General features: G+C 48.2%; 1 protein-coding gene across 1 annotated transcript in view; it reads left to right on the top strand.

Moving 5' to 3' along the window:
• TNC (tenascin C) overlaps window positions 1–12,471 on the top strand; it is a 91,398-nt gene extending 78,927 nt beyond the window's left edge. Inside the window, 6 exon segments of the mRNA XM_036855126.1 lie at window positions 2,589–2,721; window positions 4,346–4,497; window positions 5,264–5,360; window positions 6,239–6,400; window positions 8,998–9,161; window positions 11,757–12,471. Coding sequence (XP_036711021.1) covers window positions 2,589–2,721; window positions 4,346–4,497; window positions 5,264–5,360; window positions 6,239–6,400; window positions 8,998–9,161; window positions 11,757–11,867 — 819 coding nt within the window. The 3' untranslated portion in view covers window positions 11,868–12,471.
• The last annotated feature ends 4,620 nt before the right edge of the window (window positions 12,472–17,091 follow it).

Raw genomic sequence — 17,091 nt, 5'->3', positions numbered from 1 at the left:
TCCTCCAAGGTCTCTTTTCTGGTTTGCTGCTGTTTGGTTTGGTTTGGTTTGGGTCTCCTTCTTTCATGTTGGAGACTTCCACCTAATGCCTGTTGGTCTTTTTGTACTGGAGCCAAGAATGAAATAGCCGATTGGGAGGTCTAATTGCACAGACAGGTCTTGTCAACTATGGCGCTCGCTGTAGAGTGACTGGGCAAGTACCCAGCAATTTTCTTGGGGGACTCCCAAGCATCAGGACTGTAAACTATTTCTCTCGAGCTCATCAGTCTCCTTGGAGGATCCTCCACCTCCTTCGAACCAGGCTGCCAGGAGCCTTGCTGGAGAAGGAGCCTGGGCTCCCACTGTGTACACACCTTCACTTCTCCTGTTTCCAGTGCAGCACCCGAGCCTCCCTTGCAGCTGGGCCTGATGGACTTGAATCCAGAGTCTCCTCTCTGGCTCAGGCTCTCCAGGGAGGAACCTCAGCCTTTCATCTGGGCGGGAAGGACAGTCACCCAGACTGTTGGGGGATGGAGGGAGCTGGGGATCTGTTTAGTATGCAAAGTTTTAAACAACCTTTGTTCAGCCATGCCCCACACTGGCCTTCAAAGGCAATCTCTGCTTTTGCATACATTTCATTCCTGAACTTGCCGGGCTCTGCAGCATTGTGGCTGCACCCACTAGTTAGTTAGCTCCTGGCTTTCTCCATTCTGTCACTTCAGCTGTCACTCCACCACTCCACACTTTCCACTGATCAAGATTCTGGTGACGTCAAGTACCTGCTACTGTCTCCTCTGCCATTTCCCTCATCCTTGTGAGTTTATACTTTATATCTCTTTTACTTTCATTTTAGTGGGTATCAGAAGCAAGTAGAGATAAGCTGGCTGTTCAATGCGCCATGTTAACCAGGAGTGGACACACATCTCTAGTTACCATTACGGTCCTTCTTGGAGTCGCTATAACAATGAACCAACTCACTGTGTGAAGAGAGGCAAGTCCCTCGCCTTCTCTGGGTGTCAGGGTTCACATCTGTAAAATGAGTGCACTGAACTCCCCGGTCTCTAAGGGCCCTTCCTGGTCAGGCATCCTAGGATTCACTGTTTACCTGAAGTCATCAGTCTCATTTCGATCTACCCTGATTGCCTAGAAGATAACTTTGAACAGCAGCTTAGAAAGCTGATAGGTAACTTTATCCCCAAGTAATTCAAGGAACCCAGCTTTGTACCTGATTCTTCCCCAAGGACCAGACCTGGGGGCCACACAAAGGTCACTGGGTCACTGGTATCAAATAGGCACTCACCCGGGTTTACTTCCCTGCATGTCCAGCCCCCAGCTTAATCTGTTTCACTCAAGAAAGTCAACCTGGTAGAGGAGGAAAGAGTCCTGGACAGGATGTTAGGAGACAGGATGCAAGACCATCCTCTGCCACCAACAAATTATGGAGCGAGTGCAAGTCTTTTAGCTTCTTTGAAACTACTTACACCTCCAACACCCCACCCCCTCAAACCCTGCCGCATTGGAAAAATCAGGATAACTTCACCTTCCCAGTTGTGAGGATGCCAAACAACCTTCCAGGGGCCTCCACACTGATTCATTACTGCCTAAACCCAGTGGGCTGTGTTTGAAGGCGGTAGAAAGCACTGTTGTGTTTGGTTTGCTAGCACTGCAGGTTGAATTCCAATCCCTGACACCAAGGTCACCTGCTAAAAAGGTGATTTCACAGGCACTGGAAGGTCAAAAGAGGATTTGAAAAGAAAGAGGATCTCCTGCAGAACTGAAACCGATCCCCCTCGTCTGGACAGCAGCACAGGGACCAGTCACAAACGGCAGGTGTAGTTACAATAGGTCTACAGCAGCTGTACACATCTGCCTCTCCTGGACATCTCTGTTCTAGAAAAGAGACATGCTGGGTCAGCTTGCGCTGTCATCATGCCATGCCTCCTGAGCAGTCGTAATCATCTCCTGACTCAAGAGATCCCCTGAGTGACTATGCATCAGAATCATCCAGGGAGCTTCTTAAATAGACACCTGGTCAGGCCCCACTTCTGGCTCTCATGATGCAGTCACTCTAGGATGAAGCCCAGGCATTGTTTTATTTTAAAGCTGCCCAGAGATCTATGCAAAAGGGCCATATTAGGGACCACTGACTTAACTGGTCTCAAAGTCTAAACCTTTGCCCTTTGTGTGATTCATCTTCCTACCAGATTAAGCTGAGATCATGGCATTCCCTTTTTCAAAAAACTTTCAGGAACCTCCATTCCTTATCATGATAAACTTCAAATTCCATAGCTTGGCACTTAAGGCCCTTTGTAATCTGGTCTTTGCCCACCTCTTCCACTGCTCCCCTAACTGAAGTGTGGCTGAGGTAGGTCGTTGCCTCCTCATATTACTTGAATTTGCTCTGCCCCTTCTGGCCCCAGGAGCTTTGCTCAGGCTGCACTCTCCCCGTGTCTGCAGCCCTGAAGTGAGCACGGAGCCTGGCACAGAGTGGGACTCAGCGGATTCTTGTTGAATGAAGAAATTAATGGATGGGTGAATAAGTGACTGCATCATCTGCACTCTGAGGATTCATGTGGCCAAAAGCTATTATATTTTTCTTCTGCCCTTAGGAAGTTGTTGTGGATCCAGACACCACCTCTTATAGCCTGGCAGAGCTGAGCCCATCCACCCACTACATGGCCAAGATCCAGGCACTGAACGGGCCCCTGAGAAGCAAGATCATCAAGACCACCTTCACCACAAGTAAGGGGCTCGGGAGGAGACTGAACCAACCCTCCACTTCTCCTCTAACTGCTACTTTAATGTTTCCATCAAATTTCTGAAAAGAATCAATTCCCTGCTATTACCGGAAAAGCCAGAGGAATGTGGATGCAGGAGGTTACAGGCCTCGTGGTGAAAGGGAAGAAGGGCCAGCAGTGAGAATAGCTGGATTCATTCCCCATCTCCACCACTTGCTCCATGTGACTGAGGAAAGTTACTGCCATTCTAAGAGCCTCAGTTTCTTCCTCTGTATAACGGGGTTAATAACTATCCCTTCTTCATAAGGACCTTGTCAGAATCGTTGTATTGTATTTGAACTCCCAGCCCAGTGGGTAGCCATTGTCGAGGCTCATTATAAGCTCAGTGTTCTCCTTCAGGCATTTACAAAGCCTGTTCATATTCAAAATCACAAACAGTCCTCCCACGAAGCTGGTACGTTGGGCCAGGATTATCATGCCCAGTTTTCTGGTGGGAAAACAGAGGCTCCCAGAAACTAAATGACCTGCTCAGGGTTATACCATGAGTTAGAGTCAGATCTGGGTTCAGGTGTCCCAGGATCAGGGAACCACCTCCACACCCGGCCACTAGATCTCCTCTGCAGGTGGCAAACGGGCAAGCTGCACAATTGGTGAAGAGGAAGCATCATTCTCTGAGGAAGGGAGGAGGGGATCTTTGCAGAGCCCTGAACCTGGGTAAATGGAGTGTATCCCAGGGCTGTCTCCTGCCCTTCGCACTTCACTCTGGTCACTCTACACACACCTGCTGAGGGAGGGGCAGAGGCAAAAGCACCTCTTTGCCAGATCTCACGGCACGTGCTAGGAGCACAAAAATTATGAATGTGCCCTAAAGACGCTCTCAGACTAGGGCTGTGAAACAGACAAGAAAACAGCTAATGATACAACCTCAGGTGAAGGTAAAGTGCAGTGAGGAGGTCGGATCAGAAAAAAGAGCTGCTACTACCCGTCAGTTCTCAAGCCCACCTGCTAAGCATAGCCCCAAGATCATTCATTGCTATCAAGTTTTTAATTTTTGCACCACATTATTACACGTGGAGGTTCCCCAGGCATTCTTGGGTTAGCCCTGTAAGATCCCCAGGCTCAGAAGGCAAGGCAGTGGCAAGTTCCGGACTAGAACCCTTGTCTTTGGCTTCAGAATCCTCTGAAGAGCCTGAGATGCATCCAGCCTGACAGGGTGTCCTCACCCACAGTGAGCCGCCCCCCGGGTGCTAGAGACCCAGCCGTCCTGGCCAGTACTGGGTGTTCACCCGGTGCTCCCATTAGGTGCCGCCGCCTGGCTGCTCCCGGTCGATCGCGGTCAACCTGACACGTGGCCCTCCCAGCGGTTCAGCTCTCCTCCCGCTGATATCACTGGGGGCTTCCATCAGTGTAAGAGACTGAACTGGGTCCCCTTCATCCATAACCTCTAAGCCTCACCGCACTCCCCGCAAAATAGCTTTAGTTCCCATCTCGCGCGTGAGAGAACAGAGCCTCAGAGAGGTTGAGTTGCTCGCCCATAGGCGTCTAGTCAGTAAGCACCTGAGCTGCAGCCTGAAAGCTCCTGCTCCAGTCCTGCTCTGAGAGAGCCACTCCTTCTCCTTATCCCGCAGCTGGAGTCCTGTACCCATTCCCCAGGGACTGCTCCCAAACCATGCTGAATGGAGACACGACCTCTGGCGTCTACACCATTTATCTGAACAACGACAAGACCCAGAAGCAGGAAGTCTTCTGTGACATGACCTCTGACGGGGGTGGATGGATCGTGAGTATCATGGAGACAGACTCCAGAGCTCTCCGGCAGGGGGGTGGGGGCAGAGGAGAGGCCGAGGTCCTCCCCGTGCCCTCTGACACTAACGGGCATGAGGTTCTCCAAGATAGTGCCTGTCACATGGAGACACTCAGGAATTCTCTCTTAAACAAAGCAATGGGAAAGAAGCTGAGGATAAAAACCAGTTCCCCTGTTTTCCCGTAACTTATCTCATTTGATCCTCAAAAAACTCTGTGATCTATAAATGACCGTGGTCATCGAGCCCCTTACGTTTACTAATTAACATTGGCCATCTTGTGCGAAGAGTTTTACACGAACTATTTCCATCCCGTTACCATATGAGCTGGGTAGTATTTTTTTAAATTATTAAACTTCCTTTCTTAGAGCAGTTTTAGATGGGCAGCAAAGTTGAGCCGAAGGTTCGCTGAGTTCCCGTGTACCTCCTGTCCCCACAGGCACTGCCTCCTCCGCTGTCAGCACCCCACACCACAGGGGCGCATGTGTTACACGTGACCAACCTACACTGGCACATCACAGTCACCCAAAGCTGGGTGGTAGTCTTACTAATCTGTATTTTTCGGGTGAGAACACTGAGACTCAGAGAGGGGAGGTGACGTGCCCTGAGTCACATGGCAAATTAGTGAGGACAGAGGTGGGGACGGGTGCTTTTCCTGCAGTGGCGGTTTCTTCCTCTCAGAAAGAGGTCTTCTCTTTCCTTCAATAGCTTAAGCGCACCCAGATTCATTGGTTATGTTTATAGGTGTTCCTGAGACGCAAAAATGGACGTGAGGATTTCTATCGAAACTGGAAGGCCTACACTGCTGGATTTGGGGACCTAAAAGAAGAATTCTGGCTTGGTAATACAGTCTGCGTGTTTGTGTCCCAAATGTCCATTTCTGTCCTCCTTGTCATCTGTCCTAACCCACAGCAAACTGTGGGAGAGGAAATGGGTTAGGAGGAAACAATAGCTCTGGTGGTTGACACAGGATATCAAATTCTCTATGGAAAGACTTTAAATTCTCTGGGTCATTAAAAATAAAAATCCAGTCAAAGGAGAGCCAACAGCCAGGCCTTAAGAATAAGCCTAGCCTCAAGTCAATCACTGGGCCATTTAGAGAATTATCCTCACTGATGTCATTCATTGCTTCCGTCCTATGCTAAGTCCCTCAGGGCCACAACCTCTAAGTCTCATAGCACCCCACAAGGTACAAAATTCCTATCTTGCACCTGGGAAAACAGAGCCTCAGAGAGGTTACGCTGCTGGCCGTAGGAATCTAGCCAATAAAGAGTTGAGCTGCAACGTGAACTCTCCCAAGCCAACACGACAATGCCATCATCCATCCATCCATGCAGCCCACACTGCAACAACCGACCAGCACAGGGCACTGTCCTACATCCCAGCACCCAGGCCGGGGAATGTCCGTCCCTATCATCCATTGCCTTTCCCTTGTAAGGAGCTTTAGAGTTTAAAAGGTACGCGCTCCACCTTATCTCCTGTATCTTCACAATACATTAGGAGGTTGGCAGGGCAAAGATGTCAACACAATTTAGCTGAGGCTCAGAAACCGTATATATCTCACCTGGTGTTGCAGCAGCAAAGAGCAAACCGAGCTGCAAGCCCAGGTGTGACGCAAACCTCTTTAGATCACACGCAGCCGCTGCTCTTACGGGGTGAGTAGGAATAGGGGTCTCGGTCACTGCGTTTCTTAGGCAACCCCTTGCCTGTCGTCCACAGGGCTGGACACCCTGAACAAAATCACAGCCCAAGGGCAGTATGAGCTCCGGGTGGACCTGCGGGACCACGGGCAGTCAGCCTACGCCGTCTACGACAAGTTCAGCGTGGGAGACGCCCGGACTCGCTACCGGCTGAAGGTGGAGGGGTACAGCGGGACGGCAGGTATGCACAGCCATGCTCAGAGCCCAGGGAATGCAAAACCTTCTCGGGTTTTCAGCCAATTCCTCCACTCCTCGTTCCTTCCTTCATGGGTCCATCCGTTTATCGACAAATATTTGAATCCCTACTAGGTGCCAATCAGCAGAACTACAGTTGAACAAGGTTGGGTAGACATTTTGGTCACCAGAACATAGAGTAGGTTGGGAATTAGGACAATCAGGATGGACTTGTAGCTACCATCACTCAAAATATGTCTTTTTCTTATCCATGTTTAGATATCCGTTTTAGACTGAGAAAAAAGCAGTCTCTTGGGAGCCTTAATACTCATCTACTCCCGTGCTTCTCAATTTATTACATATATATGACCCACTGGGGGATCCTATTCGTGTGCTGACACAGTATGTCTGGGGTGAAATCAAGATGCTGCATTTCTGATAAGTGCCCACATGATGCCACTGTTGGTGGCTTTGCTGGTCTGTGGCCTGTACTTTGAGTAGCAGACAGTCCACTCCATCACCCAGCTGGATGAATCTCTTCTAAGACATTCCTGCCACATGGCCAGCCAGCCTCAGCCCGCACACCCCCATGACCAGAAGCTCACTACCTCTCCAGCAGTCCTTCACTCCTTGACTGGTACATAACCTAGTTTGGGTTTTGAAGATTTCTTTGACTTGAAATGGCCTTTGTGTGGTTTTCTGGCACCACATTATAGGAGAAACGAATAAGGAAACAATATGCATTCAGGCCCACTAGGTAGCAGCTTCTTTTGCAGATACTTCATATGCATTACCCTCTTTTAGTTCTCACCAAAAAATATATATATACATATATATATATATATATCTCCAGGAGATATTGCTATTATATAGATGAGGAAACTGAGGCTCAGAGAAGTTTGGCGATTTGCCCAAGATGCAACAGCTTGTGGATGGTGGGCTCACGGTACAAGCCTGGCTGCTGACGAGTATTCTTGGTAACAAGGGGGATCAGGTGTAAGACCGTGACCACCCCATGTCACCCCCTGCCCACTTTGGGGAGGTTTTCAGTTACGTTTATTGAAACAGAAGAGACAGATGCTATAGCACATTCCCAACCTCTCAGCCCTGGAAGGATACATCCATAATGGAAAAAGCTTCCACATAAGATTTGCCAAAAGCCAGGCTCAACCTAATGAAAGACTGAGCTCTTTAGAGATCAGTCTGGTGGAAATGAAGAGAGACACCCAGGGGCAAAAATTGTTTTCATTCTTGCATCCCTCAAAGAATTCTGACATTTTATTACCTGGCAATAAATACCTCTTTTGTTGAGATGGCTTCAGGCAAGGAGGATATTGTTACAGGGCAAGCAAAGGCACCGAGTGGCAGGAATGTGGCCTCCACCCATCTCTCTCTGTATTTCCAACAGAAAACGAGCCATGATATGCCCCTTCACTGAGCTAACCCTTGGAGCTACACCCTCCTGTGTGTATGGATGGCAACCAGCCCCTCCACAGGAAAGCATCTTATTTCATCAATATCTAGCTGCCGTCCTCATGCTCTCGATAGCTTCATCAGTTACCAAGGCACCCAAGTCCCTCTGACAACTTGCTCCAAAATATCAGGATAAAATGCCTTGATGTCTTGAAATTTTTCTGCACTGCATTGACCAGGGTTGGGAGTGAGGGGACACAGAAAGAAATGGCACTTAAATGCTCCTAAAATTCAATATATTCAATTACAAACTAGATTCCCATATAGCACTATATATACATGGACTTTTTGTCTAAGAATCAGGGAAAACGGGTCCCATAAACACTTTGAAAAATAACTGTACGATATACAAGCTATTTGGTGACATCTAAAACCTGAAAGGTTTGATTATAAGTATGGCTCTGTAGGCTGAGACTCAAGATAGACTGTCTCAGGATAGCTCTGGAAAACCAGCATGGCAGAGTGGAAAACTAAACTCATGCTAGAACTTGATAAATATTAGATGGGTGAGTGAAGAAGTGAGTGAATGTGAGTTAATGAATAAATAGGCAATAAATAAATAAATATATGAAAAAAATTGTTTTAAAGTATGGCTCTGAATACTTGCATTTGAGGGGAAAGCACACCATTATTAAATACAAATTTTCCACCTTACTCTCTGATTTCCTTTACGTAAAGTGAATGCAAAAACAATCATAAAGATAGCAACAATCATGACCGTTTGCACACCATACTACCTGTTTAGTGTACACCTTCATATCCATTGCTCCAACAGCCCTCTGAGGTGGATCAAATCAACGTGTAGTTCCATTCTACAGATGGGAAAACTGAGGTTCAGCAAGAGGCTTGACCTGTTTCAGGGTCACAGCTAAGAGTGAAAGAGATGGGACTGGAGCTGGACCCTCCAAAGCCACCTGTAGCCCTCCTTCTACCACTTTATGCTGCTTCTATCAGAAACGAGGCTCGGGGATGACACCCATGTCCTATCCAGGCCCACTCTGGATCCTAATTCGGGGTCCAGTGTTCGAGGCCGGCCCACCCCAGGGCCCTTCAGTCGTCACCCTGGCACTGCCCTTCACAGCCCACAAGGAGCTCCAGCTGGGCTCTCAGTCTGTGCTTTCTCTCTCCCAGGTGACTCCATGGCCTACCACAACGGCAGATCCTTCTCCACCTTTGACAAGGACACAGACTCGGCCATCACCAACTGTGCCCTGTCCTACAAGGGGGCTTTCTGGTACAAGAACTGCCACCGCGTCAACCTGATGGGGAGATACGGGGACAGGAGCCACAGCCAGGTGAGCAGACTGCGAGGCTCCGGGCGGGGCTGAGGCCAGGAGGCAGGGAGGACCTCAGGTCTAAGACAACAGAGTTCTTCACAGCAGGGAGAAATCTCCATGGCACCGCAGGCCAGGAAAGACCACAGAGACAGCATGTCTTAACCCACGAAGATCCCAAGGAGAACCACTGGTCAGGGAGACACCACACATAGCAAGCTTTCCTCACATTAAGTCTTTGTCTGAACCCCAGAAGGAAACAGGTGAAAGTGGAGGCCGTCTAGGTGAACCAGGGGTGATGCAGGCCCAGGGTGCTGCCTCCCCACCCTGGCCTAGAGGCACCTCCAGCACCCCAAGAACATCTCAGAGCAAAGACCACAGATTTTAAGTCCCTTCCTTTTCTGATTCCTAAGATCGAGGTCCAGAAAAAGGTGACTTCCCTGAGGTCACAGAGCAAAGCTGGAGGCAGAGCCAAATCTTCCAGCCCTCCAAATTTCCCTGCACCACACAGGATGCTGTGACACAATTTCTGCAATCATAGAAACGGATTTTTTAGATTCCCGGTGGAAATAAGTGAGCAAAACCAAATTCAACCACTATCTCACACTGAGTCCTGCCCGAACTAGCAGGTACCTGGAAAGTGGGCAAAGTCTAGCGGGCCCAGCTACTTAACCACGATGGTTCTTCTCAGCGGCCATCCCTGCTCCAGGGAGGAAGGATGGGTATTCACCCAGACCGATCACCCTGGGCTGGGCCTCGGCCAGTCTTACCCAGTCTGCACCCTGGGATCCCTTTGTAAAAAGGCAAAGGTACAAATCACACCAAACAGCCCCAGGAATTCTGATGGGTGGTCCCGGGTGGGATGCAGCATCTCGTCATCTTGCTTATTTACACTTTTGTTGTTGGGTTTTTTTGTTTTTTGTTTTTACCTGCTGCTCTCTGCTATTAATGATTTTGATACATGTGTTTATGTTGATTTAACTACCAGCAAATGATTGTCGTGACCTTAAATGTAGACCTTACCTTGACATAATTTCTGACACTTTTCAAAGCATTCTCGCCTTGTCTCCCATGTGCATCACTTTTACTCTGCACGGGGACCAGGACATGACTTTTCATGCCTACTTTACAGAGGAGGGAATACTTGAAGGACACCTCTGGACACCCGTCCTGTGTTTTCTCCATCTTATCATGTGGCCTCAATAACACATCCGCTCTGAGAGCTACTGTATTGCCTTTATCTCCTTGTTCCCTAACACCAGTGTAACACAGAGTCCTTTGGGAGGGGGAGAAAAAGCTACATGCCAAAAGGAAACTTCTTTTTCCATCCAGTTTTGGAAGAAGGAGATGACATAAAAGGCCACAGAACAATTATGGGAGTTCAGTCCCAGCTCTGGCTCTGTGTGGCCTCTGTGAAGTCACTTTCCCTCTCTGCCTTCAGTCTCCACCACAGTACAAGGAGGGCTTGCTTCCAGCTCTGAACCTCTATCAGAGGGGAGAATGAGGGCAGAGGAAGGCAGCACAAGGATCAAGCTGAGTAATTACAAACACATTTGCCCATAAAATGAGTCAGCTCTTCTCAAATCCCATCCCCCTGTCAGATACAGAGACTGTCCAATATCAATGTCAAAAAATTAGAATCAAACAAAACATCTATATTTTCCCTCATTTCACCAGCCATTATCTTCTCTGTGGACATGTTCCCTCCCAGCCCTATGAAGCTTAAAGAGAAGAAGTGTCAGTGTGCAGGGTGGAGGCCTTATAGGAGAACTCTCTGAAGCTGACCCCCACCCCCAGTAAAACAAGGGGTCTGTGGGATTCCATGGGCAGATTCTACCATCTGTAGACTTTGCTAAAGAGTCAGACCTGGAACTAGGAGGCCCGGAAGCAAATACAGTCTTTTCTTGAGGAAAATCTTTGGTCAAAATTCCGAGAATATCTCTCCCTTCTTGAGACTGGGGAAGAATATTTACTGAGCACCTATGATGTTTCCAGCACTGTGGCAGCTCCTTTACCGGCTCATTTAATCTTCACAGCATCCTTCCAAGGTTAGCATTTTTGGGCCTTAAGAAAAAAATAATGAAACTGAGGCCCAGAATGTTTTGATAACTTGTTCATTTATCTCTCAAGTAAGAGCACTAAGATTTAACCTTATATGTCAGGTTGCAAAACTTGTGTCCACGTATGCTCTTTGTGCCGTGCCATAGGAACCCCTATTAAAACACTCCATAGGAATCCTGTGAAGTATAGACACCCCTGCATATAGCTACTCAATTCTGTAAGCTCCAATCATGATCCAAATTCCTGCAGCACCTAATCCTAATGATGGCAAGTTTCATCAGCCACCACTTTATTTCAAGATGGCAGATCAAAGCTCAGTGCAAGCTCAGGTGACTTCTGCCTAAAGTAAAAAAACTGACTGATTCAGCCAGCCCCTTTGAAAGTTTTCACTACACAGATCAATAAACAGCAAGAGACAAGAGACAGCTGTGAACTACCAAACGGTCAAGTTGAAACGGAACTCATCTTGTTCCGTCAACTCAACAGCAGTGGTCGGTGAACACCTTGCCTGATGGAAACCAATCTGAAGGTCTTGTCTTTTTCTCTTTTTCACAGGGTGTTAACTGGTTCCACTGGAAGGGCCACGAGTATTCAATCCAGTTTGCTGAGATGAAGCTGAGACCCAGCAACTTCCGAAACCTTGAAGGCAGGCGCAAACGGGCATAAATTCTGGGGACAACTGGGGGAGAGAAGAGTAGGGCCCAGAGAACGAAAATAAGATTACCAAAGCATCAATGTGAGCAGTCTGGCCATTAAGCCACACCTGGGCACCTGGCAGGAGCTAAAGTTGACCATGGATCACCCAGGCCGGCGGCAGCAGCGCTGGCCTCACCCACTCTGCGATGACTTCCTTCACACCAAAGACCACAGTGTCCAACAGGTTTCCATTTCGTTGTTTGATTCAGCAAAAGTCTTCCAGTGACAGCATGACAATGATTTTCCTTCTCTTGGGTGGCTCTGGGAATGAGAGCGGGGTAGGCTGTACAGTGGTAGTTTGTTTTAGAACCAGCTGTATTTTACACAAAGCTGTATAATTAATTATCATTATTTTTGTTAGCAGTGATTCAATGTGTGTCTTGAAGCCGTCCCTTTTTTTACATTTCAGAAAAGCAATACTGTTTCGATTTTTAAGGATATGATTAATATTATTAATATAATAATGATGATGTAAACTAAGGATTTTTAAAGAGATCTTCCTTTCCAAAACACATCTGGAAAGTACCTGATTGTATTATTTTCTTTGTTTAATAAAAGCACAAGTACTTTTAAATTTGGCCACTGGTTTTCCTTTCATTGTCGAGCCTGAATTCCACCAAAGCCACCAAATTCCACCAATATGTTTCAGCAAAGGAGGGATGCTGGAAGGGAGAGGAAAGGAGGGATGATGGCCAAGCAGGAGGGGAAGAAGGAAAGGGAGACTACAGGCTGGGAGAGAGGAAAACATTTTTGAACAAAGCTGAATAAGTTTGGGAAAAGCTTATAACTTAAGATACAGCTTCCTGCTCAACACTTCCAAGATTAACAGTTTATCGTTTTAAAAGACACTTTTATACCCATTTTCTAATGCAGTCTCCTAAAAGTTCTATGACATAGATGAGGTGACAATTGTTCTCGAGCAAGAGTTAAGGTCCCCAGAGGCAGACTGCCTGTGTTCAAACCTTGGCTCCACCATTCCTTAGCTCCCTAACCTCTCTGTGCCTCAGTTTTCTCATCAGAAAAGTGGGGATACATGGACTTCTTAATTTCATAGCATTTTTGTGGAAAATAAATGATATCATCCCCATGAGGCCCTTCGCTTGGTGCCTGGCAGATATCAAGTGCTCATAAGCATGGGCTGTCGCTACTATCACTTGATATATGGTGGACTCGGGGGCGTCATAGGATGGAATGACTTGCCTGTGGCTATTTACGCAGTTAATAATAGAACTAGGATTTAAACTCAGGCCTTCTGGCCCCAGTGTTCTTTCTCTCCCCCAAGCCTCTGGTGAAAATCTCTCCTTCCCTGAGCGTACGTGTGCCGCGGTGCAGAATGAGGGGTGTGGGAAGCTACCTGAATCCTTCATCAGGCTCCTACAACCCCGAAATCTTAGAGAGAAAGTCTGTTAGGAATGTCTCCTTCTCCCCTGCTCAACGTCCCCCAAAAGGAAGAGAGCCTGGGTCGCCCAGTCTGGTCCGCCTACATCTAGTGATGGAGGGAACTCACTGCCCAGAAAAGCAGACCGGTTTGTACTCAGAGAATGTGAGTCAGGGCCGCACATTATACATTTGTCTGTTAAAACAAGGATGGTGGTGGGCGTTGCAATTCTCAGTTCATTCTCTTGGGGATTTTCAACAAATCGACTTATTTAATGAAAACGTTTGGGCTGATAGGCCTCACTCAAATGGAATGTGATGGCTCCGAAACGAGGATCAGAGGAATTTATGGCTCCAGCCAGATCCTTTGCTGCTGAGTTCATCTTGCTTTAATAAATGCTGTCATGTTATATACACAATTTGCTGTTCCAGATCATAAGACTTGTTGCCTACAATCCAGCCCTAGCAACACTGGCCTTGCTGTGTAAACGCAAACAAACTGGCTCCCTGTAACAACCAAACCTTAAGCGAGGGGCTTAACCCCCTACTGGCTGCTGACTTGGGAGCCCCCGAGCCCCAACTTAACCCCTCCCGAGAGAGAGAGATGTAACTAAGCTGGTAAGGTATTCCCCAGAAGCCACACAAGAATCGAAGTCTCTTGGTGAAGATGCCGCATCAAACAAGAGTCCTTAATCATGGCCTTCAGAAGATCGCAGACGCCTCCACATGGAGACTGGGTAGGCAGAAGGCCCGAGGCCATGGCATTCAAAACCACCACAGTGGGTTTCAGACTGTCTACACTCCACAAGTTCTGGTCAGAAGTGTGGGTATTCCTCAAACACATCTTTCAGTGGCTGGCTCTGTGGCTTTGTTCAAGCACCCTCCTCCATCTTGAAAGGTCTTGTGAAACTCTACTCCCCCTCAAAGTCCAAGCCCACTTCCACCTCCATGATGCACTCTGTAGCTCTCCACTGAAAGTGCATTTCCAGGGTGTTTGGTCCCCCCTTTGCCCCTCCCCTATCCGCTCTGCTCCCCTCTCCGTGCTCTGTATCCTTAAGACCACCCTTTATGAATTAGACCAATGGACTCTCATGCCCCCAGGCTTCCAGCGGGCAGCGCAGGGATGTGGAAGGGAAGAGACTGATGGAGACGGAGCGGGGGTGAGTCGGGGAGCTCCTTTTCCAGCTCCACCTCTACAGCATCATGGCGGGCGGGCCATCATGGTGGGAGAGTTTCCCTCAGAGGAGTTACGGTGCCTGTCAATTGACTGTCTCCACACAACTGCTCCCCCTCCAAATTGCCCCTTCAGGCCAGGGGTGCTCTCTGCACATCAGCTGCTACTAGACCTGGGGAACCGTGCTGGCCTTTGTGGTTCTCCTCCAGCCTGCCCATCCCTTTGGAAATAAGCCCTCTAGTTAAACTTTTCTCAGGGACCCTGATGGGCGTGCCCATTCTCGGGGATACCCAGGCACTAGGTACCACTGTCACAGTTGCCTGCTGGCCTTATCCCATTATTTCCGCTCATGCCTCTCTCCCTGTAGTGCACGGTGGTCATTTATTGGCTTCCCTGCATCCCAGCTCCTTTCTGGTTTTGGAGAATTTCCCATTGGGTGAGGGCCCTTCCTCCCACCATGGAAGCCACAAGGGAAAATACTCTTTCCTCTTCCCCATGGTAGCCGGGCTTGGGCACACAACTTGAGCTTGGCCCGCTGGATACCTGCGGAGGGACTTCTAAACTTCAGCAAGGAATGCAAACCAAAGAGCCTCTGAGGCTGCTTCCCCACACCCACCATCACAGCATCTACCCACACAGCCCCGTCCTTTGGGACTACAATCCATCCCACCTGCTCCCTTTCTCGGCTTGCCCCTGCCAAGCCTTTCTCCTTCCCACCGCACCTCGCCAACTCCAGAGTATCCAGGGGGCTCCCTGTGGGCTGTGCCGAGCGGCTCTCTTCTCCCAATATTCTCATTCCCCTTTTCATTTGAAAGTCAGTACTGAGTAACCACCATGTGTCCAGCACTAAGTGAACAACCTGCCCTCATGCAGCTTCCGCGCCAGGGAGAGGATGGCAGTGTGAGTTATACATTCACAGCAGACAAGCGGGTGTATAACTGCAGACTGAAGGCATGCTTTGGAAGCAAATACGAGACGCTAGGAGAACATCTAATGAGGATCTGACCAGGATAGCTTCCCTGAGGAACAACACATGAATTGGGATCTAAATGGTCGATAGGAGTTAACCAGTGAGCGAGGCAGGGGAGGCAGAGGGGAGAACATTTTTAGAGGCCCTGAGGCTGCTAGCCTGCTCAGAAAGAAAGTCAGAGGCTCAGGAGAAAGAGAGGCTGCAGCGGCAACAGGAACCCTGTTCTGCAGGTTCTTTTGGTCCAGAATGAGGATTTTAATCTTTCTCCTAAATGCAATGGGAAGCAACTAAGGAATTTTGAGCAGAGAAGTATTATGCTCATGTCTTCTGTTGTTTTTTTTAAATCTTTTTGAGAATGAAATAATGCCATTTGCAGCAACACGGATGGACCTAGAGGTTATCATACTAAGTGAAGTAAACCAGACAGAGAAAGACAAATATCATATGATATTGCTTATATGTGGAATCTAAACTAAATAAATAAATAAAGAGACAAATGAACTTATTTTCAAAACAGAAAGAGACTCACAGACATAGAAAACAAACTTATGGTTACAAAAGTGGAAAGGGGGGTGTGGAGGGAGGGATAAATCAGGAGGCTGGGATTATCATATACATTCTACTATATATAAAATGGGTAACCAACAAGGACCTACTGTATAGCACAGGGAACTCTACTCAATATTTTATAATAACCTATAAGGTAAAAGAAACTGAAAAAGAATATATATGTAAATGGATGAATACAGGAATGAATCGCTGTGCTGTCCACCTGAAACTAACACAATATTGTAACTCAACTCTACTTCAATTAAAAAAAAAAAAACACCTTTTTGTTGCAATTTGTCTTTGGGCCGGGAGGTACAGATCGGAAAGAGCCGTAAGGAGGTCACTGCAGGAGTCCAGTTGAAAGGTGACTGAGTTTACATCTGTGGTCCTGGAGAAGCAGCATACAGCTCTGAGAGACGTTTAGAAGGTAAAATCCATAGGGCTTGAGGTCTCAGAGAGCTTCTCCATGTGTACACCCCATTTTTGAGCTGCTCTCAATTCCTACAGGAGATTTTCCCTGTCGTCTCAATTAAGCCAGACTAATTAGGGATGTGGGGAGCTGAAGTCAAGGCTCCATTAGCCTCCGGAACAGGGGGGCTACAGGGTGCCAAGGAGCACTAAGGCATTGCTCTTCAGAATTTGGGTAGGGTGAGCAGGAGAATCAGGGGGGACCCTGGAGGTTACTGTGGCGATGCCAGGGGAAGCCGTGGCTGGACACCAAGGGTGAAGGCGGTGCAGGGCCTGGCCTTGCAGGCTTTGCATCCTCTGAGCGCAGCTGAGAGCTGGAGATATTTAGGCCAGGAGACACCAGCGTTGCCCTTTAGAAAGCTCACTCCTGCACTAGAAAGGCATCTGCCTGTGCACCTGTGTCCTCCGGCCCGTGGGGTGCTACACTCCTCACACATGCGTCTTGCCAGGATTTGGGCTGGTGTGGTATCTTAGTGGCCAGCACAGGGCTCACTCCCTCGTCCTCCTCCCTCCCCAGAGAGCCCTGCAAAAGAATTTAGAGCTTGGAAGGGAAGCAGGGAAAAGCTGTCCTCTTGAGAATCGCTCCAACCCCACCAAGACTGGAAAATAGATTTCAAGACGTTTCAGAAAGAAAACACACACACACAGTCAAAAGT

This window comes from Balaenoptera musculus, chromosome 6 (assembly GCF_009873245.2).
Source record: "Balaenoptera musculus isolate JJ_BM4_2016_0621 chromosome 6, mBalMus1.pri.v3, whole genome shotgun sequence".
NCBI lineage: Eukaryota > Metazoa > Chordata > Mammalia > Artiodactyla > Balaenopteridae > Balaenoptera > Balaenoptera musculus.
This window is presented reverse-complemented; position numbering and strand designations above follow the sequence as displayed.